Source organism: Mytilus californianus, unplaced genomic scaffold (assembly GCF_021869535.1).
Source record: "Mytilus californianus isolate M0D057914Y unplaced genomic scaffold, xbMytCali1.0.p SCAF_5, whole genome shotgun sequence".
Classification (NCBI taxonomy): Eukaryota; Metazoa; Mollusca; class Bivalvia; order Mytilida; family Mytilidae; genus Mytilus; species Mytilus californianus.
The window spans coordinates 50,933,880-50,961,286 of record NW_026262701.1 but is presented as its reverse complement, the minus strand read 5'-3'; the positions used below and the strand labels follow the sequence as shown (position 1 = coordinate 50,961,286).

Here is a 27,407-nt window from a genome sequence, read left to right as displayed (position 1 = left end):
ATATATCTCAACTCGTTCGCTATACCCGTGTCTGCTGTGACGTTTTGGATTTCAATGAACGCAATCTATGTACGCATTACTTAATAAATTATTAAGTCAGGAATTTCTTTAGTACAAGTTATTCAAAATATTTACTAAATTCTTCAATAGATACAAAGATTTGGTTTAAAAGTTTGGCTGTAGCTGTTATCAACCCTTTAAATAAAATTATTCTAAAACGTTACTAATTCAATATTGCAATTAGATCTTTGAATATTGTTTTTATTGGTATAAATATTGATTCTGTTATCAGTAAATTAGAATCAAACTAAATATTATTTTTATATACATACGCACATTCATGGCTCTGTTATCTGTCGATACCTATGCTTTGGCATTGTACAGTTTTTCTCTGACTGTTAACGACATCTTTACACTAAATCCATTGGATATTGGATGTGTAAGATTGATATCTTAGTCTTAGATGCATGATTTTTTTTTATTAGTTGTTATTGGCTCTGAACTAACTGCGAGTTCCCTCGGATCTGTACTTAATGTCTTATTTTGTAGTGGGGCTGTATAAATACCCTGCCACGTCAGGTCAGTGTTTTTGTTAGATATTTTTTCTGCTTTCCATCGATCTGATGAGTTAAGCCCTTTTCAACTGATTTTTTATAGTTTGTTCTTATGTTGTACTGTTACACCACTGTCCTATGTTACGGAGAGGGTTTGGCGCCAACAAACTAGTTTAACACCGCCACATTCTGTATGAGCCTGTCCCAAGTCAGGAGCCAGTAATTCAGTGGTTGTCGTTTGTTGCTGAATGTCATATTTTTTTTTTCGTTCATAATTTTGTACTTAAATCAGGCCGTTAGTTTTCTCGTTTAAATTGTTTTACATTTGTCATTTCGAGCTTTTTATAGCTGACTTTGCGGTATAGGTTTTGCTCATTGTTGAAGGCCGTTCGATGATAGTTGTAATTTGGTCTCTAGTGTAGAGTTGTCTCATTGGCAATTATACCACATCTTCTTATTCTTATATATATACACTGATAGTTGCCAACATTTACGTCATTCGGTCTCTGGTGGAGAGTTGTCTCATTGGCAATCATACAATATCTTCTTATTTTTATAAAATAGAAAAGAAGGGATATGGCGTATCCAAAAAATCAGTACAGATCAAAACCACAGAAACATCGCTTTTATTTCTGTTCTTCATCCCAAAGTCCCAGTGAGGCCTTCAACACAGAACAAAAACTCCCACCTCACTGCAAGTTTGTAAATATAAAGATTATTTCTGTGTTATTTGATATACTTGTAATTTCATTTCGACTTTCTATAAAAATAAAATTAAAATCCAATTTCTCTTGGTTTTCAATTTAAACTTTCAATCAGGATGGGGTAATGCAAATTTGTAATTGTAATGCATGGTAATGCATTACATTTTTCCAAGTAATTGCATGTAATGCATGTGTAATGCAGCAATTTGTGCATTACATGTAATTGTAATATAATGCATTACTTTAGCAAAAAGTTGTGTAATTTCATGCATTACATGGCATTACTTGTCATTACTTTTTTCACACACTACATCTTTAACATATTGTTGGTGTTTTAACTTAACCAAATTTAAGATTTCTTGATTAGCTAAGAATATGTTAATCATTAGAATATATTCTTTATTTCATCTTATTTCATACATTTTCCTGCATAAAAAGATTGATATTTGAAAAGCATAACTGTATTGTTGTCATAAGATCAAAGAATATCTTGTCTTGCTTAAATAAAAGATAATTAAACTTTGTTATAAAACACTAATTAGTTTGTTTTACAATCAATATTTTCACCATTTAGGCAATTGTTCATTAATTAAGGTCTATGTTTATTTTATAATTAGGGTATTAATTCACAGTAATTAAATATTTCATTTAAAATTAAAACAACAAAAAGTATATTTATAAAAGTAAAGTCAACATTAAGTTAAAATAATTAAAATTGTAAAAGCCGAATAAAATAGACTTTTTTACGTGTATACTTATATTTAATTCATGGAACAGTTACTGCATATGCTAGAATCTTTTGTGACTTCTAGTTGTTTTTTCAAAATGTTTAATTTTTCTATTCACTTTATAAAATTTTCAAATGTAAAGTGTAATTCAAGACATTACTTTGCAAAAGTAATTGTAATATAATGCATTACTTTGATAAATGCATGTAAATGTATTTGTAATATAATGCATGGTTTGGTCAAAGTAATTGTAATATAATGCATTACATTGCAATGTAATTCGCCCCATGCCTGCTTTCAATCAGACAAATTGACATTAACAGTAAAGTCTTTTGGAAAGTACATCGTAAGGAACATTTCTGCCAAGTTTGATTAATCTAAAGAAGAAGATCAAAATCTAAGATGTTTACGTCCTTTCGTGTCTATAGATATATGTTTAATATATATGAAACCTTGCTGTTAAGAAATATCCTCTTTCTAGCTCACTAGGTTAGATAAGATGAGTTATTTTTTTTAATTCATCATGCCTTAATTGTATTCGAACAAAGTGTTTCTTTTGGAAACTATTGTTTAAGGGCTTGGACGCATTGCCAAACATCTTGTTCATCATTTTGAAATAACCATTGAAATAAATTGTATTTCATATGCAAGGATCGAGCAGTAACCAATTGATACCCATCGGAAATTCCTAATGCCATTACTCTCCATCGCAATGCAATATTTTAAACGTTAACGAATCTCTATATGTTCACACAAGTATAATACATTGTATATTAAAAGGCCATTTTATAGAGACATTACTGATCTCCAATGAGTACTGATTTGATAAGTAAATTTGGCTGTACCTGTAGAAAACTTATTAAAAACGGTATTTCACATCCTAAATTTTACGGTAATATTGTACTAAAAGCGCGGAAATCACTATGTGATCCGTGTAAACTCATCGAACCTTTAAACAAACTTATTAGAAAAGGTTATCTTATTAATGTTGTAATTAGATCTTTGAATATAGTTTACATCGCCAAAAATATCGATTTTGTCATCAGCAGATTAAAACATTACTAAATTTGTATTCTTTTCAAACGGTTCTCTGGGATGTATAAATACACATCCACGTTGATTTTCTATATAGAGATTACTCTATCTATATATTACATTAAACATATTTATTAACAGGTTAACTCCTAACTATCCTACTGCCTGTCGATACTTTTATTTTGGCATTGCACAAGTCATGTCTTCTTTGACTGTCCATGATGTTAAAACACTAAATCCCTGGGATGTGTTTTGGTTGATTTTAGTCTGATTTTTTCTGATGCATGATTTTTTATTATTAATTGTTTTTGGCTTCTAACTAGCTTTCAGTAACTGCGAGTACTCTCAAATTGTACTTTCGTGTTAATTTGACCTGTTGATAAAATTTGTAATGCATTTTTGTTATTTAATGTTTACTTATTCAGTGTTATATCTAGTCTCACTATTTTTAATATATACCACCTTTGATAAGTGTTTAGTATGACGATACATTTTCACTTTTGTTCTCGTACTAGAAACAACAACAAAATTAATTATTTTGTACAAATATTTCCGTACTCCATGTATACCTTACAACAAAATTATTTTTGTTTACCTGTGTACGTTATTTTATTTGGCGGCATTTTGTCCAAGGTTATGGTTGTCTTTATGATATTGTTAAACATCTAACTCCCTTGTTTTATTAATTTTGTATTTACATTGTGTCATAGATCAAATTTATTCGTTCAGTGTATGTTCACTGGTTTTTGTTAATATGTCTTTTGATTGAGTTAAGCCATTTCCATTGATATTTTATAGTGTGTCTTTCTATGTTGTGATGTTACACTATTGTTTCAGGTAGGGTAAAGGTTGGCGCCTATTAAAACGTATAAACCCGCTGCATTTGTTTGCACCTGTCCTAAGTCAGAAACCTGATGTTCAGTGGTTGTCGTTTGTTGATCGTTTCTCGTTTTTTATATAGATTAGACCGTTGGTTTTCCTGTTTGAATGGTTTAACACTAGTCATTTTTGAGGCCCTTTATAGCTTGCTGTTCGGTGTGAGCCAAGGATCCGTGTTGAAGACCGTACTTTGACCTATAATGGTTTACTTTTGCAAATTGTGACTTGGATGGAGAGTTGTCTCATTGGCACTCATACCACATCTTTTTATATCTATTGTATGACTAAAATTGTCCAACTTTGACTACAATTGTCCAACTAAGGGAATTTTTCAGAACAACTAAAGATTAAAAGAAGAACTAGTGCCTTTTGGGTTTTTGTGTGTCGTTGGGTTGCTCTTAAGCGTATACCCTATATCTCTTTTTATTTATGCATCGGCATGAAGGGGTATAAAGGTTTTTTTATGGAGCAGTATTTTTTGCTACTTTTTCCCGTAGAATGCAAAATATAGGACATATTTGTCTATTTTCAAATATGGTATCTGCTATCGGAGATATATTTTTTCAAAGATGCTCTGTTTTTCTAAACACACTGTTTTGAAGTATCAAATAAAACGATAACAACAAGAAGAAACAAAAATAATCTGTTTCCATATAACTTGAATACATATTGTATCTGGCTAGATTTTGCTCTTTTAGGGGAGGATTCTGCAGGTTTAGGGGATATGCGGCAGAATTCCGATTGATCCAGAGGAATCGGGTGCAAAACCGGTTAAAAATCCAGAAAATGTTGTTTTTGCACCTAGTTGTAGTCTGTTAATATCCTTATTCATACGCAGAAAGACCTTATCGCCAATTTCCAAAGAAATAACCGCCATAGTTCCAGTATTATCATAGCCGCTTGATCCTTGGCAATATGCTGTGGATACTGCATTACCGTTTTTTACAATGTCAGTGAGAATGGCACTGCTATGTGGGGCGCACTCAACATCGATAAAGAAAGCGTACAAGCCTGGATGGTTTGCAGTAAACATACCATCATTCACATTGTATGCAGAACCAACATTTGTATCCAGATGTGAAAAAAACAATACTGAATTTGTAACTTCTTTAGGTACGCTGGTTGTAAATCCTACCTGGACACCTGCAAAAATAAAAATAAATCGAAGTTTATTAGGAGATATCATTTAATTTGGCACGGTAGCTCATAGTTAAATAGGCAAACTACCATGCAAGTATACTTTGCAATTTGCAGATAAAACGCATCATACATTTCTGGCATTTAAAAGAAGCATTCAATTCTTATCTTGAATTACATTTTTATGCTATAACCATGAAATCAAGAGTTATATCAAGCATTCGTTTTATTTTTCTATGCATTGTTTTAACATTGTCACGTTTAGCATGTGCAGTCATAGATGTTCTATTTTATATTGAAATAAAATTTGATATTCGAGTGCCACCCGATTTTTGTCGGCCGATCAAATGTACGGATTCTAATGAAACATACATACATGTAATGTAATTATAGTTATTCTGCAATCGACCTTTCTACTATACAAATACAGAGTTGTAGATAACATGAACCGATAAACGTATACTAGACGTCTATAGTCTCCTGGTATACTGCTCTTGCTGCGAGCGAACGGATTTGTCCAAATAACTGTTTACTGTTCAATTTGGGGTCCTCAATGCGGTCCGCGTTTAAGTCATGTCGATTTACTTCAACAACGATTAGGATTATAAAAAACTTTTAAGCTTTTATGTTTAAGCTCAATGTTAAATTGCAGGATAAAAACAATGTTCATACCGTGTTGGAAAATATAAAAATTATTCATACTCGCTACGAAACAGGAGAAAAGCTCGGCGAGCCTCTCTGTTCCTAAAGCTCGTCAAATGAATTTTATATTTTCCTACACTACGAATATTGGTTATATAGTTAATTATTTACCTGAGGCTGCAAGTCTTTTTCGCCTTTCTTTTGCTTGTTCAAATTGACCTTCATCAGAACTAAAATGATATTTCAAATTGTGATAAGACTTGATTTTATTAAATATTGGCAAAAACATATTTAACTATATCATCAAATATTAAATAAAAAATAAATAAATAAATAAATAAATAAATAAATAAATAAATAAATAAATAAATAAATAAATAAATAAATAACATACCTTTTGAAATATTTGTTGTCAATATCGAAGGCATCTCGTTCTTGGTTTAGTTTTTCTTTCTCTAGGAGTTTCTGTACGTCATGTTCTATCTTCTCTACCAGTGTCTTTTGAGTTTCCAATTCATCTACTCGATTTCTTAGAAAAGTTATTTCTTTCCCTTGAATTAGCAATTTCGTCTGCATATTCTGAATCTCGTCATGGCAATCCGTTTTAGTCACAGATATGGATAAAGCAATTCTGGACAAAATAAACATAAAAGCTATTTTGGATATCATCCTGCATGTATTCGCCAAATTAAATTACTGATATGTTTCTCTGGTGATGTCGGAGAAATATATAGGTTCTGTTGTTTATTTGACCGAAATTAAATTCTCTTTTGAAATCAATGAATATTTTTTTCAAAACGTGTTACTTTGCAACTAAACACTTTTAAAATCCTGGACTTGTTTGCATGGGTTCAAGTGGTATCTTAGTACCTCTGAACTTCAAACAAATCATAGTCAAGGTCGTTAAACACCCCTTAGTTGTAGCACACAAAACATCATAATGATAACAAAATGCCTTATTTAAATAAAAAGTTTGAAATAGGCTATGTCATTTTTTGTGGACATCCAAATACATGTACTCAATTTTCACACTATCATTTGATAAATTGATAAATAAAAATAATAATGATAACACTGATTATAGAAAAAAAAATGAAACACAATAAAAATAGATAGATAAACATTTTTTTTCAACTTTGATTGTTTCTGTAGAATTGAGAATGGAAACGGAGAATGTGTCAAAATGACAACAACCCGACCAAAGAGCAGAAAACAGCCCAAGGCCACCAATGGATCTTCACCACAGCGAGAATCCAGGAGGGGGCTTCAGGTAGCCCCAAACAATAATGCCCTTTATTAGTAGTCCCCAGAGTTGACCCAGGAATAGAATTATCGTCAATTTGGTCTTCTTACGACCGACAGTAAATCCTTTGCAAAAATGGAACATCCGTTTGGATGGGCGGGATATATAAGTACGCAGCCACGTCCGGTCAGAATGGGGACGTTAAATCGGATGCCTCGTGCAGTGAAAGTGCCGGCCCACGTTCTCTGAACGTTAAGAATCTCGAACAACTCTTTGAGGGGTCCGTTTATGGTCCTGTTGCAAGGCAAAATTTCTGTCCTTATCCATGCAATATACCCTTATTTTCATATAAGCAAACATCAATCAATCAGTCTTTGTATGTAGGAGTGAATGGCAAAGGTTTTTTAATGTTGGAATAGTTCAATACCAGGACCATCCGAGCAACTTGTTTCTATTGTTTTCATACATTTGCGAGGGGGGGGGGGGTGCATTAACAACATTGACTTACAATGAGAGTCTCGCACAGTCGGTCCATTGAATCAGCCCGTTTTTTCTCCTTTTTAAGAAATCTCTTTAAACGAAATTAATTGTGAATAAATTGCGAGTAAGCTTTATGATAATACCTTTTTACTTTTAAAGACAGGTTCATTTAAACTGTTAACCACGAATAAATCAAGTATCTAAATATAGAACTCTTTCGTAAGTTCCCAGTTCTTTATAATTAATAAATACTTCCTTGTTGGGGAGAACATTCATACTGGTAATTTTATCTTAAATTTTGATCAACAGGAAGTTAACTGTTTGAAATAGTTGGATGACACTTGTGTACATGGTCTAAAGTGTGAAACTATCTATAAGTAAGTATATTTCCGTATATTACGAAAAATATTCATGTGTATTATTGAATTTTATATGTTTTTCAATTTAAGAAGAAAACGTGTGTAAGCTTTTTTACATGTACAATTAAGGTTTTCTCTCGTTTTACTCTTAGGACGGCTATTTATGTAACCCCCCTTTTTCTACTCACTAGAAGCATGTTAAATAGGCTCATTTTATTTTGCCTAATTCACTTATTTGCAGAACCTTTTCTCTTGACGGGCAAGTCCAGCTATGCTATAATTGACAACTCGGTATTTGGTGTAGTAAAGACCATGTGTTGACCTTATGTGTCTTAGTTTTTTGTGTAATTGATGTCTCATTGAAGTATACTCCACATATTCTTTTATCTATAATCAATGCAGTTTGAGATGTTTTATGAGCGGATACGATATGAATCTCAAGTTGAATTGACGAAGCTTGAAATACGAGTATAGTTTTTTAATAAGATCAATACATTTATATATTCCATTGATATTACACGCACATAAGGAAATATACTAGTCAACTAAATAAACGACACAAGTCCGTGCATTTTCTTATACATTAAATTGGATTCACGGTACCAAGCAAAAATAAAAACACCCGTCTTATTGATTTAATATATTTATTGTTAGTGTTGTTTTCGCATCAAATCCATTGACTGAAGGCAAAACGGTGTCTTCCTCCTATTCCCACTTTTTAAAAATCACTATTCCTTCTATTCCCACATGCAAATAACAATAGATGTTTTGATAAATAATTTGTTTTTATAACAATCAAGGTTAATTAAGAATTCACCTAAGATTTACCTGTATTTTTTAAAAAGAAAACATATTTCTTACACTGTTTAAGTATATTATTCAAAAAAAAAATAATACACTGTTTGTTTGTAATATGTTTTTTCTTCTTCAAAGAATTACATTAAAATAAATAATAATAAGTCAGATAAAAAGAAGTAAAATTAAAAAAATATTGAATTTGTATACCTAACAAATTGTCATCCGACCACATAAACTGATGATAGTTAATATTAAAACAAACTTTCCCATCTTGCAAGATTTCCATGTACAACAAACGCAAGAAGAACCTACCAGTTTTACCAAAAACGTTGATAAAATCAACAAAGAGGGTATTTGGGCACGTACTACCAAAGGTGACCCATTCCTGATAACAGACGACAACACAGTTGGGTGTATGTTAATCTTCAGTACTCAAACGAATCTAACACATAAGCAGCAGCAGATATCATATAAAATCGATATTAGAACTTAAAATTGAAACATAAACTTATTCTATTAAAATCTTGAATTTTTTCGCAGAAATTTGAATACTAGAGGGTCTGGATGGGGGTCCTTAATTTCTGTATTCTATAAACTTTAGGGCATAATTTGTCTTTAATAATAGCTCTTATTCTGTAAAATTCTCGTGAAAATGATTTTACTATTAAATTTTCTGTAATTAGATGATATCTTCATTCTGTACATCGTTCATTTATGTAAACACTATCCAGACCCTCATACTCAACCCTCATATTAGAAATGTGTCGATTTTCGCCATCATTTTCCGTAATATAAATGGGACCCCTTTGTTTATGTTATTTTCGTTTATGTTATTTTCTTATTTTACAATTTTCTGAATCATTTGCAACCAGTTTGCAAATTAGTGTTTTTCAATGAAAAATTCAACAGTTTTCATATTTATTGGGATGTATGATTAATTCGAGTTCAAACATGTGTATCGTTACGTTTGATGACTAGTATAGAATGACGATCTTGGGTTTTAAATATTAGACGAACTATAAAGGGTTTACCAAATAGAAATAAAGGTCAAAAAGTAAAGAACGGACTAAAAATGGACAACAAATAAAGAATGAAGAATAATGGAGGCCAAAATATCAAGACTACAAAATAATGGATAACAAAAATAAAGAATAAAGAAAATTGGAATTATAAATAAAAAAAAACCCGAAAGAATATAGAAATGATTTCCCATCCAGACCCTCAGCTATTGTACATTACAGAAGTATATAAATATAAAACGTCCATTTAACTATTCAAGGAGTTTTTTTAAATTACATATTTATATATTTATGCTATTATTAGCCGCTAGCTAGAGAATGGCAATTGTTCATATATTATAAATAGTAAACACAAATGTATCATTGTGCATCTATTCGATGAAAAACTAATAGCTTTATTATTGTTTTCATTTGAATTTTTCTTCTCTTTTTTCCTTGTTTTAAAACATTTTAAATTTGGAGATAAATTGCAATAGTTTGACATCTCAAGTTCAGATTATTGTTGTCTCATTAGCAATCATACCACATTTCTTTACTGTTATTATCATATATGATACAAGATGTAATACTCCAATATAGGCCAAGCTAAAGGTTTTTTTTACCAAAGTTACTAGTACGAGAATGTATACACGCATGTTAAACAGTGAAAATAGGCACAGAACGTAAATTAATGAAAAAATTGAAGTGCAAATGACAGAAAATACACGGTCACCATCTCAGTAAGGGCGCCAGTCATACATATGCTCGTATACATACTAGCCTTCTTCAACTGCCTTTATAAGCTTTCACACACATTTTGTGTGTCCCCACGACATTTTATATGAAACGTAAACAGAATCAGATAAAAGTAATCACTTTCGAAGTGCTACAAATTGTGTTTATTTACATTTAATTCATTCCTTAGAACACCGGTATTTCCATACAAGATAAATATTCTTTTGAGGAGCGTGACCTTTAACCGCCTACTAAATCGGGGTTGTTGCTGTGCTTTTGTAATTTTCTTTGGATTTAGGGAACACAAGTATATACTGACACAAGCTCGTAGATATGACACAAAATTTTAATTTGTCTCATTTTGTTGTAATTCAATGAATCTTTTTAAAAAAAATGTCTAGAATTTCAATAAATATGAATATGAAAATGACATCCATTTATTATGTGTACTATTTTAGGCAGTTCTTTCAAAGTTGATAGAAAATCTGGGATTTTCAACTGAATTTTCAAAATTTTTGAACAGCATCCGCATTTTTGCACTGATAAATATGTATATTTAAGGAGTAAATTTACTAAAAAAAAATGTGACAGTGTAGCACTGCTTTGTTTCATACATAACCTGCATGTGTAAAACTAAATGAAGGATTTTATGACATTATAAATTGGAGTAATACTTTCAAAAGTATTGACCTTAAGTTTAGAAAAGAGATTTAGATCGGATAGACGGTGTTTAAGATGTAAGATAACCACAAGGGTGGACTGGATATAGAAAAACGGTTATCAATTGACATCTCCCATTCGGCAGTACAACCAATACTATAAGAGTGGCGTCTGTTTGACTGTACGGGATGTATAGAAACGTACACATTTCCGTTCAGAATGGGAACATTAAATCGTGATGATTCGTGTACGGAGAATGTCGTGCTCTATTAACCTTTAAAAAGCTTTGCAACAACACTTTGAAGAGTCCATGGGTGGCCTTTTCAAGAAAAAAATGTCTGCCTTTTCATCTTGAAATCCCACTTAGTAGACCTGCCTTTTTGATTTCTTGTTAATTTGTTCTCGTCGTGAAAATTTATAAAAAATTTCCAATTGGACCCCAATAAATACATATATAATAGATGTATGATCAATAAATAAACTCCTTACAGACTTCATGTCGTTTCGTTTGAACAACAATTAAATAGTTCAACCGCAGATTGTGGTCCGTTTTTGAGAATTCTGTGTATTTTCCCCGCTTATGTACATTTATAAGATATAAGATAAGATCATATAATGTTCAAACTGTGTGTATTTTTAACCTAATTGTTTTTGTATAAAATAATGTATAATGTTTAACTATGCCCTTGTAAGCTCATTTAATGGAAATGAAAACATAATCTCTTTCTTCTCCTCATAGTATGCAATTGAGGAACAGTGCAATTACCAGTACGGCTTGAATAGTGGTAGGACATATGTACTTTTCTTTTGAAAAGCCTCGAAATTTTACGGAATAGTTCACTTTTGAGACGTTCAACGTTCACGCCCATAAAGAAATAAATAGTGCGCATATAATTTGGAAAAAAAATGAGGTTATATGGATAATTTTGTATGACAAGTGCCCAAAAAATGGAAAAATCGTAGTATTTATAAGGCTTTTTACCTATTTGCAGGATATTACTTGACTAACAATGCACGTAGCATTGTAACTGATATAGCACTTGAGCAACTATATTGATATCAACATGGACTTCGCCGACAACTCCTGTTAGATTTTTTCGCGAATAGTTTTGAACCGTGTTCATTGCTGTGTGTCATACATTGTACTTGCAATTATATTTGTCTTGACCTTCTTATGTTCATGAATGAATTGATTAAACATAGTTATTTACCTCCTCAACCATGTTAACTCTAGTTAGATTAGCTTATGGGTAAAGGGAGGCTATTCAAAATCATTAACATAACAATAAGGAGATGGGGCTACATGCTTATCATTATTGGTGAAAGAGATGGGTGCTAAGCCAGTAATTTGCATATCGTCTGATTGACGTTTAAACAAAAGGTTATAATTTTCTCATATGTATAAGCCAAACTTCCTCTACAATAGCCAATCTGATAAACAATACAGCTTTCCTGACAATACTCTTTTTTACTTTCTGTTTCCGTAATTATTACATTTTTCGAAGATGTGTATCATTAGGACTAACCAGCGGATACCCAATCTGATTACATTACAGATCCTGTGTCTACCTAAATTATATTGGAGGACCCCGAAAGGTATTTTAAACAAAAAACTGAACGTAGAGTTCTTAGATTTCAATCAGATTGTACAATAGCCAAACTTTTAATCACCAAAACGGCACAAAATTCTGGATTATTTATTTAACCGGTTAAAAATCCTATAAGTTGACTTCCATTCCTGTACATTTGTGAATAAAATTTCGCAGTTTCCTTTTCTCTCAATGTTATGATTTCTAATAGGGTAATGAGCGTAGATATATAATTGCAATTTATAATATTAAGCTGAATTCTGTGTATCCTTGAAGATTCTTTGACAATCTTTTTTCAAAACGCATACGCAAAAAATTATCACTTTCGCATGTAAAGAAAATTTCATTCATAACAAGAAACAAACTACGACTAAAGTTGATAATTAATGAGAAAAAGTAAATTTGTAATACACAAGAATTTCTAACAGTAAGTAAGAATATGGCATTAAGATGTAAAACAGATACAAGGAAGAGAGCACAACATAAGAAGTGTTAAGTTAGGCGGAACAGAATCAGCATCTTATCAGCGAAGAAAAGGAGATGCTTGAGAAGGAAAAGATATTATGGTAGTTAAAAGAGGGAAGGAAGCGACCTACACTTAGAAATTGGAAAAACCAAAGAGTGCAGAGTACTATGTGGAACGATTAAACTATAAACTTAGAATAGGAATCGAAAAACTATTATATAATGGTAATATACATAGAAAGGTACATTAAAGCAAACAAAGACACGTAAAGATCGACATAGAATCAAAAGTTTTATTGAAACAACTCATCCTTGTACAGCAGGTGAGGAAGAAGATATGGCTTATTTTCATTCTTCAGTGTTAACCATGAGTGACCAATATGGAAGAGCTATGTGCAAAGATGCTTTGGGGAAGGGGTTTTGAGAAGGGTAGGGTGTGGTATGATCCCTATTCAAACACGTTCTGAGTTGTACTTTACAATTCAGCAAATATATAAAACACCGAAAGGACCATCTTCACTTCTCTTCTCAAGGCATTAGATTCCAAGAAAAATATTACTATCGTCAAAAGCAATGAAAACAAACCCTTTCCAAGAACTGTTGCAAGAATATGTCTCGTCTTGTGTCTGATAAACAATTGGTAATTACCATGGCAGTTATTATTGTCCCAGATGTTTGAATTTGTTCATTCCTAAATAGGTCTTTTGAAACATCTGAAATACTGCTAGAACAAGAAAGCAATTAAGATTGAAGTCTTCAATGAGAGTACCATACAACGTGTTCGCTGACTTCAAGTGTTTTGAACACCGGTATACTACTGTTGCCTTCATTTACCATGAAATGGATAGTATCTGTCAACAAAAGCGCAAACCAAACAATCAAAGGGTTAAAGGACGAGATGCAGAATTACACGCGTGTATAAAAACAAATTAGACAGTCTTGTTCATCAGACACACCGAAGCAACGTTAAATATTCGTCATTATCGGACTATGTAGACAAGTGAAAATGGTACGCAAGTATGCATTCCGATGAATTTTTAAACGGTCATTAATGTGCCAGACTTTTTGTATTTACTCCATTTGCAAAGCGTGTATTTTGGATCGAAAAAGAAGAAGCACGAGAATGTCTAGAATATATAGAAAACGAACAGCTAGGACAACCTTTGACTAAACCTTTAGTGTTTACCTTACTGTGTATTCACCGTAATAAATTCCTTCCTTCACCACGAAAAAGTCCCTATATCACGTTCACCGTTCAGAACATATCATGGTAATGCTTTCGGATCCAGTATTTGTCAAGGTCTTTGTCAATTCTATTACATTCCCACACTTTAATTGGTTCTCCATTCCTGTACGCGGAGTTCACTCTTTCCCTGTGGTCCTTCGTATACCCTTGATATTTTAAATGCTGTATTCCGTATAGATCAGTAGCTTCCCCCACGTTCAATACCATTATATCGTTATAATCTTGTTTATTGTATGCTTAGTTTAACCCCCAAAAAATCTTATGATATCCCCTATGATCTTTCAAAAAAATTCCCATCCCAGAAGTAGTATCGTTTTTACACGACCAAGCCACTTACAAATTTCTTGGAAAGCTTGCCATTTCTTCCCTCAACATTGTTTCTGAGAATGATTTGAAATATGTACCAAGATAAATTAAATCTTGAAAACGTGACTATATTTGTCTTGACATTGATACTTATTTTATATTTCAAGCTTGCGATAACAAAATAATGGCGGGTGCAACTAACCAATACAAAGACGCAGCCGATGAATACATATCACTTAGGCAAATTCCAGGTGAGATATAAATTTGTGAAAGGTGTGAAGTGAGATCATAAGTTAACGTTTAATAATACAATTAAAATGTCTAACAGTGTGTGTGTTTGTACTTTTCAATACTCTTTTTCATTTTAAGATTTAACGATATTTTGCTGTACGTTAATGATTGACAGATGTTTTACCAAGCTCGAAATCACGTGACTTGAAAGAATTATCAACTTGTATATAGTGAGAACAAGTTATCAATAGTACAGTCACTCAAAGTATGCTAATGAAAAAGAAGCTCAACGGTATTTTTAAACACGGCATATAATTGCAAAAACGCTTATTAGTAATCATATTTTACTATCCATGCATCCATTAATCATTGCTTCAGTATTGGTGTGGTGTAAATTTCAAATTCACAAAATTATAAAACAAATATGCAAAAAAACTAAGATTGCAGCTCCCTACGGCAAAGTTGACCTTTTACATGTATGGCTTTTTATTTAGGCCTTTTCTATATTTATGTTCCCAATCGTTCTATATTTTAACTTTTCAGATTTGTTCATGAGCTTTTCTGATTGGAGATTGGTTCTGCGCAGGGAAAGCACATCCTTTTTCGGCATGCACAGTTTTCAAGTTTATTTTAATTTTGAAGTTTTTAGGATCTTTTTTAAAGGACAGTTTTGCATTTGAAAAAATGGATAGAAGCTGTTACATCATTGTCACTTTTCTTCAGGTGTTTTGATTTCAAATTTTGTTTTTTGGAATCAAGTATTGCATATAATAAACCAAAAAGTAATGCTTCGTGATGAAATAAATGGTGAATTATTCCTTGTTTTCTCACAGTGAATCAAGACAAAGACGACTGTGTTCCGATGAGACCACCACGAAGAAGCTTTTCGGACGGTCGTGGATCTATAGGTTCGCCCCATTCAAGAGGTTCATCTAATTCCCAACGTTCATCGTCAAAACACAGTTCAAGCAGTTCGAATAGTTCAAATGGCGGAGCTGTTGAAGGTAAAGAAAAAAATATTCAATAAAAAGCTTCAGTACAAAAATTATTAGTCTTTTAAATTGAAAAAGAATTCTTGAAAATCTAATTAATGGATCTTCATTATTTCTAATAAAATAAAGACATCTGTAATAAACAATTTTCATTGTTACAGTTTAAGGGATGTCAATATGCATCTGGATATTTTAACAAATCTTCTGGAAAAATATTATATTGATCTAAATTTGACGCTTGCCCCCCCTTTCCCCCATACGCAATTAAGATAAAGTCGAAAAGGTTTTGAAAGTGAAAGTTGAATAGTTTCCCGACATAGGCTTAGTCGATTAGTTTATCCTATCTTTCGTTGACTTAACTCAAAGATTCGTTTTAATGTCCTCAATATTATAATAATTTGGTCTCCTAAGATTTAAAAAGAGTGGTAATCAATCATTGTTCATGGAAAGTGGTAGTTAAATCATAATTTTACGGGTTTACTCCCTGAAGGCATATGCTTTGCATTGATTGTTTTCCATCCATCCCCTTTATTAACTATCCTCAATTCAATTTATTATTTTTGCAGAACGTATTATTCAATTTTTTATTTTACGTTTTTTTTTAGTTCTAAAAGGTTATTATTCGTCGTGTTTCTTTCGCACCATCATCAATAAGTTCAGTACAGAGACACTGGTTGTACTTTAAAGTCATATGAAACTTCAAATTAAAAAAAAGTTGGATATGTTTTATATACTTGCATGGCTAAGTCTTACTATAAAACAAGTGTACGTCAACTTTCTTGTAAAAGAAATTCGTTTGTATTATCAAAATCTTCATAAATGTACTTCTACTGAATTATTGTCTTCCCGTACTCTAATTAGCTGATGGTTTAACGTACGCAGTGACCTTAACTACGAGACCTCTCGTTAGAACTTCGGCCACCGCACAACGCAAGTGCGAGGGGAAAACCGTGATGAAAGAATGTAAACAAACGTGCACTGGTAGATAAATAGTAACTTAGTAATTGATTCTTAAAGAACAAATTAAATACACCAAATCATTTAACACCTGTTAAGGAAAAGTTTGATTAACTAATGGAAACGCATGGAAAATATATTAAAAAAAATATCATGGCTCTTTCAATTCACTTATTTTTCACATGCTCTACATGCTCTGTGTTGATTGTTTATAAATGTCACCAGGTTGGGTAAACTTCTCACCAAACTCGTAAGTTAATTTACTTGCAAACAACAATCACTGAATGAAATGGTTTTTTTTCGATAATACGTCATAGATTTGTAATAAATTAAAAAAAAACCGTGCATACTGGACTTAGTTTAGTATATATGCATGCGTTGGTTCAATAATTGAGATTAGATTTTTATTACAAGAAGTTCGTTTCATATGACTTTCACTCATCTTCATCTATACAGTAATAACAACGAGTTACATCTGGGCCCAGTCAACTTCCATGTAAATGCTTATCGTCCTTTAATTCTCATGATATATCTGCTAACTTTATTGATTCACACGGGTTCTATCAAGCTGTGGTGCAACTGACTGGACAGAACATATATCAAAACCTAACTTTAAAAAAAATAGACATTTCTACCATAATACTTGATTTTATTTTGTGAAAATAAAACGTTCATTACATTTTTCAAATTAAAAGTGCTATTTTCCTGCGATGTATCCTGTACTTTAAACTGATCTTGTACCATACTCATGCCGTCATTAATAATATGTATTTAAGGAAATTTAAAGCTTGTGCCAAGTGATAATATTAAGTGTTCTTAGTACTTTAATTTCATCGGATTCGAAGTTTAAAAAAAAACGATTTCCGTTTGCAGTGTGAATACTTCTGGTGATTTGTAAATCTTATTTGAATGTTTATAAAATCTGTATAAATAACTTCCAATTGGTTTACTGTTGGTCTTTGGGAAACATCACTCATTCTATATTCACGATATTTCATTCTATATTAACGATATTTCTTAATACAGGGGTTTGTGCCCATGAGACAATCACTAAGCGATATAAAAAAAAAGTATATGAAAGACATATCGGGGGTTCAACATACCATTAGGTAAACACTGTATCAAGCTCTAAATCGCAAATTGTGAATTTTAACAGAGCCATTAAGTAACAATAATCACACACGAGGATGTAAAAAAAATAAATAATCACCCACGAGGATCCATAGATATGAAAACTGAAAAACCTTTTTTTATATCTCAATCTTTCCTCATCTCAGCCATTGTTGTATATATTGATAATTACAGAAGAAGAAAGATGAACACGATCTATCAAGGTATTTAACCAATACTTATGTTTAGATCTAATTAGGAGGCCTTACATACATGAAACAGTCCCTTTTTCGCGCACATTTCTTTTGCGTATTTTTTTTTTACTTCTGTTAGATATTTAAGCAAACTTCCTAAAGATGGATTGATTTGATATCAAACAGAATAGTTCAGCTGTCAGGACAATTGTATGTTAGTACAATTTCTGTCCCTGCGTTTTTTTATTTCTGGGGACCAGTAATCCATTATATCCGTATAAAATTATACATTTAAAAGAACAGTTCAACAAGATACAGTTTTCATAGAATATAGCTGATATCTAAGTTGAACTAAAGGTGAAAAGACCGCAAAAACTAATTCATGCCCACTCTGCTTAGTAAATGCTACACAGCAATTAGACTGGGTATGAATTAGTGGTTCTACTCCTAAAAAATAATACGTCACGAAAATCACCCCCAGTAGAGCTTGTTACCAACTAAATTTTAAAACCACGGACGTAACCATATTAAACTATAGTTTAAAATACTACAATCTTATATATCTTGCGTGATAACATTTCATTCTACCTACTGTTCTTAGGAATTACTGACAAGAACTCATATAAACATAGCATCACTTTTCATTTCATATTTTTTATAGATCTTTCGTTCGAAGAGTTGCTGAAAATCAAAGGGGTGAAAGAAGCGACAATAAAACTTCTAGAGGAAGAAGAAATTTCTGATATGGTTACTTTGCAAGCTTTATCAGAAGATGATATTAATGGACTTGGCCTGAAAACAGGACAAAAAGCGATTATCCGAAATCTAACTACCAAAGCTAAAAGTCGATCATCCGGTTAGTAAAGTTTTAATTTTTATATTCAGTTTGTACGGTCTGATTATCTGTTGCTGAACAAATGATATCTTTAATCAAACGACCATAATGACAAATAACGTGCTTTCTATTTTTTTTCTCTCCATGACCATTTTTTTTTATCACAACGACCTTTAAATGTGCATAGTAATCAGCATTCAAATACAGAAAAAAAACTCAGAATTGAAAGGCTTCGTGCATGACACACAAATTTTGATTGTTTTAAACATGTTTTCAAGTGTATGCTGTCTTTGTTATCTGTCTCATCAGTAGTTGCCAGGATTGAAAGGAAACAAGGTCCAAATACATCATATATACTCTGTAGCCCTCAGATGTCCGTCGACTTCTATATGTATAGATTATTACATGGCATTTTTCATATCAGACCCTTTATCGGCCCTAGGTCATGATATCAGCCCAAGAGCCGCAGGCTCGAGGGCTGATATCATGAACGAGGGCCGATAAAGGGTCTGATATGAAAAATGACATGTAATGATCTTTTTATCATATACTTCAGCAGCAGAAATACAGACAAGAACTATTAATTAAAATTTTGTCTTTCTATGAATTCTTAGATAATAATTTACAGACAACCAAATACAAATTTCTCAACTTTAATTGTTTTTATTGATATTACAAGCATTTTATTTATCTTGTCACAACAATTATCATGTTCTTAGTTTGAAATTTGCTCCTCAACCATTTTGTGAAAAGTCTTTTAAATTACTTGCGGTTTTCCGTGTTGTCGTTTTCGAACAAATTTCCGGAAATGCACGAAGTTGCATGTGATAAACGTCACGGAAATTAACGGAAAGGCATGTGATAACATTCCGGAAGCAGTCAATAACGGTTCCTTTAAATCAGCCTGCTGAGGAAATTCTTAGGGATCTGGTCAATAAACCCAGTAATCCTTTCATAGCCTTTTAATATTTTTAAATGTTATTGAACAGTAAAATTTTGGTAATATTTTATACCAGTATGTGATAAATAAGGGTATTGTAGTTTTTCAATATTGTTGAGCTATATAGCATATTTGTTGTGTCTTTATGTTAATCGTTATTATTGCAGTCCACGTATCATATATTTTGGCAAATTTATGAACAAACTTTCGGATCTATAATAAAAAATGTAATTTTTTTTTCATCAGAAGCTCGTGAACTACCGCCTCCTATTAGAGAAATAAATGGGTCCGGAGAGGTTGATCTACAGTGTTACTGTTTGGAGAAAGATGGGAAAGTATGGATAAAAAATTATCAGTACATAAATATGTCTTTTTGTATAACATAAAATTACCAAGGTAACGGATTAGACGTGTGTATAATTAAACAACTTTCACTAACACTATACAAAAAGGACAAGGAGTATGACTGCTAATGAGACAAATATCCGACAGAGTTCAAATGAAGTTGATGTATGCATTTATATGTCACCGTACACCCTTCAACAATGAGGAAATCCCATAATGTATAGTCAGTTATGAAAGGCTCCGACATGAAAAATGTGAAACTTCTGACGGCCTCATTTATAACAAATATCAATTGAGGCCTTTGACATATTGTAGTTAAATAAATCATTTCTAAATACTCGGACATTAAAAAACGTGAGGGGTAAAACGCTTTTGGGAAGTGGGAAATAGGGGTAAAAAAAGTGGGATCTGGGATAGAGAAGGGAATAAGTGAAAAGTGGGGAAAATTTACGAAAAAGGGGGATTTGGGAAATGAGCACCCCTTGTCAACCCTCACTGATTTTAGTTTGTACTACACGCGTTTGCTAAAATGAAATCATCGGGTTCGCTCTGTACCACAAGTTTTTGAAGCTAAGTACATAAGTCTGATTAGCAATGAAACAAAAACGGGAATAAAATAATATAGCCAAAGCCGATGAAGAATAGAGGAAAACAATATAATATATAGATATATTAAAAAGTAAATGATCAAAGGTAGATAATCCTGATCAACCAGCTGCAAACATGGTAAAAATATTATCAATTTCGTAGTCGAGTTCATGGGTGACTCGTTGCAAAACAAAGTTTGTGTCCCTATCCAACATAGTATTAGCCTCTTTTTACAGCGGTTGTCCAAATTTATTGCCCTTCATCCCGGACGACTCACTTTACAGAACCTACTTTTTGGATTCCTGGACGTTTTTATTTATTTTTCGTCCTGACTATGCATGAGATATTTGCTATATTACTTAAAGTAATTCACAACCATGCAATTACTCAATTCAAGGATTTTAATGCTAGAAAAACGTTTATAAAAATCATTCCTCAATTAAAGATTAACCTCAATCATGCTTTTTTCAAAGCCAGATTTATCATCTTCCCTGTTTCTATATCACCCTGCCCAGCTCTTAATGTTTATAGCATATCACGACTTTTTGACGTCAACTATACTTGGCCCGGCTGAAATAACTTTGACGCGGACGTTTCATAGACGTTATAATGTTTGACCCGACATTAATAAGTTTGGCGGTATAGTCTAAACTTATCAGGTCCTCTTCCGGTTTGCAAATAACACTTTTGTTTCTACCATGAAAAACTTGTAAATACAATCCGAAGAATCGAGTTTCAGATTTTCATCATATTGATATTTATCAATTATGAACTCTTGACGAGTTCAATACGTTATATATAACGGTTTGACTGATGAGTGAAAGTCCTTAGTTTATATTTTACATAGTGTATTATGGAAATGTACATGTACTTCAATGATCTTTCTGTGTATTTTACATTGTATTTTGCAACATTTTTGATATTGCTCGTCAATATATATATAAATAGAAACATAGCGTCAATATACTTGAAAATAAAAACAAGGCTTCGGATACATGGAATACCCTTTGAATCACGTGGTCGTAATAACCAATGAAAAAAAAGTAATGCTACACCATATGTAATATTGTAAAATATCAGCTGCAAGTCGCAATATGAAGTTTCTTGACGAGTGAGCGCATAGAAAGAGTCCATTTTATTCTGTACTTAGTTGTTCAGTTTATGTAACCTTGGTTTTAAGCCCTCAAAGATCTATATATAAAAATAAGATGTGGTATGATTGCCAATGAGACAACTTTCGACAAGAGACCAAATGACACAGAAATTAACAACTATAGGTCATCGTACGGCCTTCAACCATGAGCAAAGCCCATACCGCATAGTCAGCTATAAAAGGCCCCGAAATGACAAATGTACAACAATTCAAACGAGAAAACTAACGGCCTAATTTATGTACAAAATAATGAACGAAAAACAAATATGTAACACAGCAACAAACGGCAACCACTGAATTACAGGTTCCTGACTTGGGACAGGCACATACAGAATGCGGGCGGGGTCAAACATGTTAGCGGGCGCCCAACCCTCCACCTAATCCTGGGACAGTGGTGCAACAGAACACCACAAGAACTGTACAAAAAAATTAACAAAAACACATATGATCAACAGCAACAACCACTGAATTACAGGCTCCTGACTTGGGACAGGCACATATGGAATGTGGAGGGGTTAAACTATGTTTATGTGACTGTTGATTGAAGAGTACGGAAAATACTGGTCGTCTTCACTCGTCGACCACGCTTTGTTACTGTCCTATCAAAATCGTCGGAAGAATAAGATACTGGATGTCTCGACTGCGGTTGGTCGCGGTCCGATTGAATACAAGAATTTGAAAATTTAATCAAAATTTGCTGCTATTCGGCCAACGACGCATGCCGGTCTAGTACATAAGCAGCATAATGAAAATATCTCATTAATTCATGTACATTTTTAGATTTCTAGTCTTGAAAATAAATTGATACATACCTTTTGAGTAATTAAATTGGACTCGTTAATATTTAATACTATCATTCTGTCGATACCTCCGATGATGGACTGTAAGTCCACAAGGATAGCACCAGCACAGTAGCTCAGTACTTCGGCGTTTGCATAAAACTAAGGATATTGCTTCTTTCTTTTTTTTTTGCAGCTCTAAACCTCAAGAAATCATTTGAAATTATGGAAATGATATCTCAATCGTTCAAGCTGAGATTCCTTATCCGAACATGGCTATACTTTTGGTCATTTTCTGTGTTATTAGTTCTTCAACGTTTGCATTACTTTGGATTTACAAATATTTTGGCCTCTGGCATCACTGAAGAGACGTTATTTGTCACATCCACTGCAGCAGTAAAATTGGTACCGTGTAGTGTTGATTGAATGTATATAAAAGATTGGAGAAAACTACTTACAGATTTCTTTTTCATTTTCCGATTTTTTCACATTATTGCTGACTTGTATATTTTGTGTTTCAGGGAAAAATAGTTGCAGAGATAACAACGAAACATACGAACGAAGTTAATCCAATTAAAACTCGTATTCTGATATTGGTTGATGTAAGCGGCAGCATGGGAATCAAAACAGGAAGAAGACGGAGATACAGCAAGCTATACAGAATTAAAGGATTTGCAAAAAATATGGTGACGTCATTAGATGATGGTGATTTTGCAGGCCTTGTAACGTTTGGGGAAAATGCAGATGTATTATTGCCCATGACAGAAATTACACACGAAAGCAGGGTGCGTGTCCATTTTTATACATATGCTATACAGCATACAACGTATTGTAAAAATGTTATTAAATGTCATACATGGTTTTCATATTGTTGATATTTAGCTGTTCACAATCAATCGGCCTATATATCGCATACGAACAGTGGCAGCATTCCGTTGATTATATGGTGACGTCATTGATACAAACGGCGAAGGCTTTAGAAAGAGATTTCTTTGAAAAGAGATTTGTTTTCGGGAAAATAACTTAAAATTTAAAGATATTTCACGATATTATAAATATATTTCTAGTTTTGATGCATATTTTCAACCAATCAATTAATCCATCATTTTTTTTTTCTCCAATAGATATCATATGTATGGAAGTTATTTAGTATTTTGTGCCGTTCGAATGAAATACTAAATTGTAGATATGATTACAGAATTTTTCCGGATTCATGGTATCTATTCAATCCTACTGTTTTGTTTGAAAACATTTACGGTAATAGTTTTGTCTTTTTTGGCCAATTGACAGTTTATGGACTATAGGTTTACTGAACATAATGTTCGTACTACTGTATTGTTAATTTTCATTAATTTTTTGCTTTTTAAAGGATCGTCTGAAATCAAAACTAGACACTTTAGACAAAAGTTTCTTGTCAACCAAGACAAACCTCAGTGCTGGTTTGTCTAAAGCATTGGAAGTATTTAGAGATGCCAGTTCAGGGTTAGTATGTCGGTAGTATTTTTCGAAATTTACTTTTTTAATATTGAATGAGTTATTATGAATTTGTGGTAGTCAGTCTTTAAATATGTTATAAATGTATCTGAAATTATCCTTATTCTTCATTATTTACATTCAAAAACATCCTATGCCGAAATTCGGCCATGTACACCAATTCTCAAGACCGATATAAACTAAACTGATTAACTATTGCACATTTTTGACACCGATTCAAATACTAAAATATGATTTATTCTTGCAGGAAACGTGATTTGCTTCACTACAGAAATGCTATTATAGTCTTCTCGGATGGTGAAGTGAATGCTGGAACCCAGGAACCAAGTAAACTTGTACATGAAGTCCGAGAAAAGATTCGGCAACTTTCGTTTGGTCTCGACGAATCTCTTAACCAATGGGCTTCTATTTCTACTGTCGTGTTGGGAAAATCAGCGTCAGAGATTATGTTCTGCTTATCAAAGTTCTGCAGCAGTGATGCTTTTTATACAATAGACATGGATGTTGACAATTCAAATACAGAAACTGACCTTTTCCTTCCGGTTCTTATGAGAAAAGCGGCCGTTGCTTGGAATGTGTCTGTTTACATAGAGTCGGTGAATGGCGCCGTTCTTATTAATGAGGATTGTTCACAGGATAATAAAGTACGAACTCACGGGCAATCCTCCCGCGGTCCAAAAACTGCAAAGGCTTACTTTTATTACGACATACCAGCAGCTTCTACAAGGCATATTGGTATCGGTCTTGATCTGGAGGAAGCTTTTGAAGAGGAAGTTTTGAGAGTTAAGGTGGAATATTCTGGATTTTCTGGAGAGAGGAAAACAATTACTAAAACAATAACAAAGAGTGACATTCTCACAGAAGGTAGAGTACAGGGCGGGAAAGCCATCACCGAACACTACAAGAATGATGCTCGAATGCTTTCGGAAGAAGTGTTAGGTAAAGCCGCAAAAGCTGCTCTGGATGGAAATTCGGGTGGGTCAGCTAATGCAATGAGGGAGGGTCAGTCAGAGCTTCAGAAACTGATGAACACATATGGTGATATGGCAGACAAACAAGAAACTGCTCAGACAGAAATATTTGACTATGCAAAATCGTTGATGAGCAACTTTGAATCTTTACTTCAAAAAGTAAATACACCAATAGACGATGATACAGACGAACAAACAGAAGCAGAGAGTAGTTGGTTAAAAATAAAAGCTGTTTCATCAGCTATATCTAGAGAAGCACCAGGCTTAGCTGAAACAGTTACGGATAGCAACATTTTGTGTCCTTTACCGGACGTAAGCAAAGTTTCTTCTACGCCAATGCGAGCCGAGATGGAAAAGGTTTACAAAGAAAAGGGAGTTCGAGAGAGTTTGTTTTTTGATTTTGACGGGGCAATAGATGAACTTAAAAAGAGTATTAAAAAAGATGAAGACTGAGAAATGTAACTTTATCAAACTTTTTCATCTGCAAATCAACAATTTTAACTTGTATCAGAGTAATACTAGCAATATTTTAACCTTCTAAAAACCAAAATATAGTATATGTATATTTAGCAGTAAAATCTATCAAAGCCTATACGGAAGAAGAAAATTAATTCAAATTGAAACGGTGTCATATAATGTTCCAATCTAGAAATTGTTTAACCAACTGCATGTATTTTCAACTTTTTCATGCTTTTTGTTTATTTTGTTTTTATTTATTTTTTTACTTTGTTTTATTAAGTGTGTGTGTGTATGTGTGTGTGTGTGTGTGTGTGTGTGTGTGTGTGTGTTTACCAACTTCAAAAATGGACAATGATAATACCGTTTACCTTTATTGTGAAGTTATAATCATGAGATGTTATTCAATACAGGTTAAGTATTTTACCTCACAAAAATAATCATGTATTATCATGATTATAGAACAATTTTATCTTGTTTACAGTGATGGTGGTCATCTTGGTTTTTTGCCGTTTTTCCACACAAAAAGGACAATGTTAACACTGTTGACAATTATTGTAGATCTTTCTGAAAAAAAAATTAATCCAGCTAGGATTTTTTTATTCATTTTTTACAGATGCAACGAATGTATGCCTCAAATTATTGGTATCAAGCTTGACGCGATCATGTTATGTTCAGAATCGTCGCTCTTTAACTTCATTTTTTTTTTAATTTAAGAATTTTATCATATGTTTCCAATGAAGATTCATGACGGAGGAAAACGTTGTTCGCAGCTGGGACCTATCTATCATTTACTCCAACAAGATAATACAATAATTTCGCATTCACATGGCATGTTTATGAGTTATAGATAAAAAGTTTTATGTTGTTTTACCTCTTTTTAGCAGCAACAGGAGGATATACAAAGTTTACTTTTACTTACTTCGGAGCAATGTTATCCTTAAATATAGGTCCGGGATGTAAACGGATAAGTACAGTTGAAAAAGCTTCCGAAGAGAATCTAAGTAAAGGCAAACCAAGCTTTAAATTATAAAATTTATTAAGTGCAGTTATCATTTATAACCTTAAGCTTCATTCATAAATCGCTGTCGTCATTTTCATTTCCTATTACTACGCGGTTATTTGAAAATACAGATGTATATGTGCATAAAAAGTGGGCGGTAAACTTCAGGCGTTATGGAAAGGATGCAATTGTCCGTCTCTGCTCTCAAAAGTGGCCGCCTCAGTTCATATGTGTATTTTGTAAATATTTTTTTAAAAGAAACAATATAATGTTGCATATTGCAGCATATATATTCTTTATTGCATTTTTTTGTTTTTGAATTACATTTTTGTGTTTTTCGTTGTTTAACTAAAAGCTGTTAGTTTATTTCATATATATGTTATTTTGAATAAAGTAATATATTTTACTTTCAATTTCATCGTAGTAGGCCATACATATCAGAATGATAATTTTAAAGGTCCTAATCATGTCGATACTTTTATTTTGGCATTACACAAGTTCATGTTTGTGTCGTCTTTTTGGTCTGTGAAACATGTTGCAATTGGCTTTGGACTAGTTTTCAGTAAGTATGTGTACTCTTAGGTTGGTGCTTTTTGTCTTTTGGTTAGTAGTTTTTTTTGTGTTTTCTTTGCGATTTGGGTCGAACTGTGGAATAAAGCCTTTGTAAACTGATTTTTACAGTTTGTTCGTATATTGTGCTTTTACAACACTGTCCCATGTTGTGAGAGGACTGGACACCCACAAACACATTTAACACCGTCACATTCTGTATATGTCTGTCCGAAGTAAGTAGCCTGTAAT

At 32.7% G+C, this 27,407-nt stretch overlaps 2 protein-coding genes across 2 annotated transcripts; one reads left to right on the top strand and one right to left on the bottom strand.

Annotated features, from left to right (window-relative positions):
* Window positions 1-4,529: 4,529 nt before the first annotated feature.
* LOC127702459 (uncharacterized) lies at window positions 4,530-6,464 on the bottom strand. The gene is made up of 3 exons (XM_052206665.1): window positions 6,074-6,464; window positions 5,851-5,909; window positions 4,530-5,043 (listed from the first exon to the last, which is right to left on the bottom strand). The coding sequence occupies exons 1-3, from the start codon at window positions 6,346-6,348 to the stop codon at window positions 4,616-4,618; spliced, it is 762 nt and encodes a 253-aa protein (XP_052062625.1). The 5' UTR covers window positions 6,349-6,464; the 3' UTR covers window positions 4,530-4,615.
* A 1,173-nt stretch (window positions 6,465-7,637) lies between these two features.
* Window positions 7,638-27,012, top strand: LOC127702455 (uncharacterized). The gene is made up of 8 exons (XM_052206659.1): window positions 7,638-7,779; window positions 14,726-14,809; window positions 15,623-15,793; window positions 18,704-18,898; window positions 20,064-20,152; window positions 23,204-23,467; window positions 24,052-24,164; window positions 24,424-27,012. The coding sequence occupies exons 2-8, from the start codon at window positions 14,743-14,745 to the stop codon at window positions 25,598-25,600; spliced, it is 2,076 nt and encodes a 691-aa protein (XP_052062619.1). The 5' UTR covers window positions 7,638-7,779; window positions 14,726-14,742; the 3' UTR covers window positions 25,601-27,012.
* Window positions 27,013-27,407: the final 395 nt, after the last annotated feature.

Coding starts and splice junctions, on each gene's coding strand:
- LOC127702459 (XM_052206665.1), bottom strand. CDS start 6,348: ATGATATCCAAAATAGCTTTTATGTTTATTTTGTCCAGAATTGCTTTA. Junction 5,910..6,073: donor GACAACAAATATTTCAAAAG/GTATGTTATTTA, acceptor ATATCATTTTAG/TTCTGATGAAGGTCAATTTG. Junction 5,044..5,850: donor AAAAAGACTTGCAGCCTCAG/GTAAATAATTAA, acceptor TTATTTTTGCAG/GTGTCCAGGTAGGATTTACA.
- LOC127702455 (XM_052206659.1), top strand. CDS start 14,743: ATGGCGGGTGCAACTAACCAATACAAAGACGCAGCCGATGAATACATA. Junction 14,810..15,622: donor ATCACTTAGGCAAATTCCAG/GTGAGATATAAA, acceptor GTTTTCTCACAG/TGAATCAAGACAAAGACGAC. Junction 15,794..18,703: donor AAATGGCGGAGCTGTTGAAG/GTAAAGAAAAAA, acceptor TATTTTTTATAG/ATCTTTCGTTCGAAGAGTTG.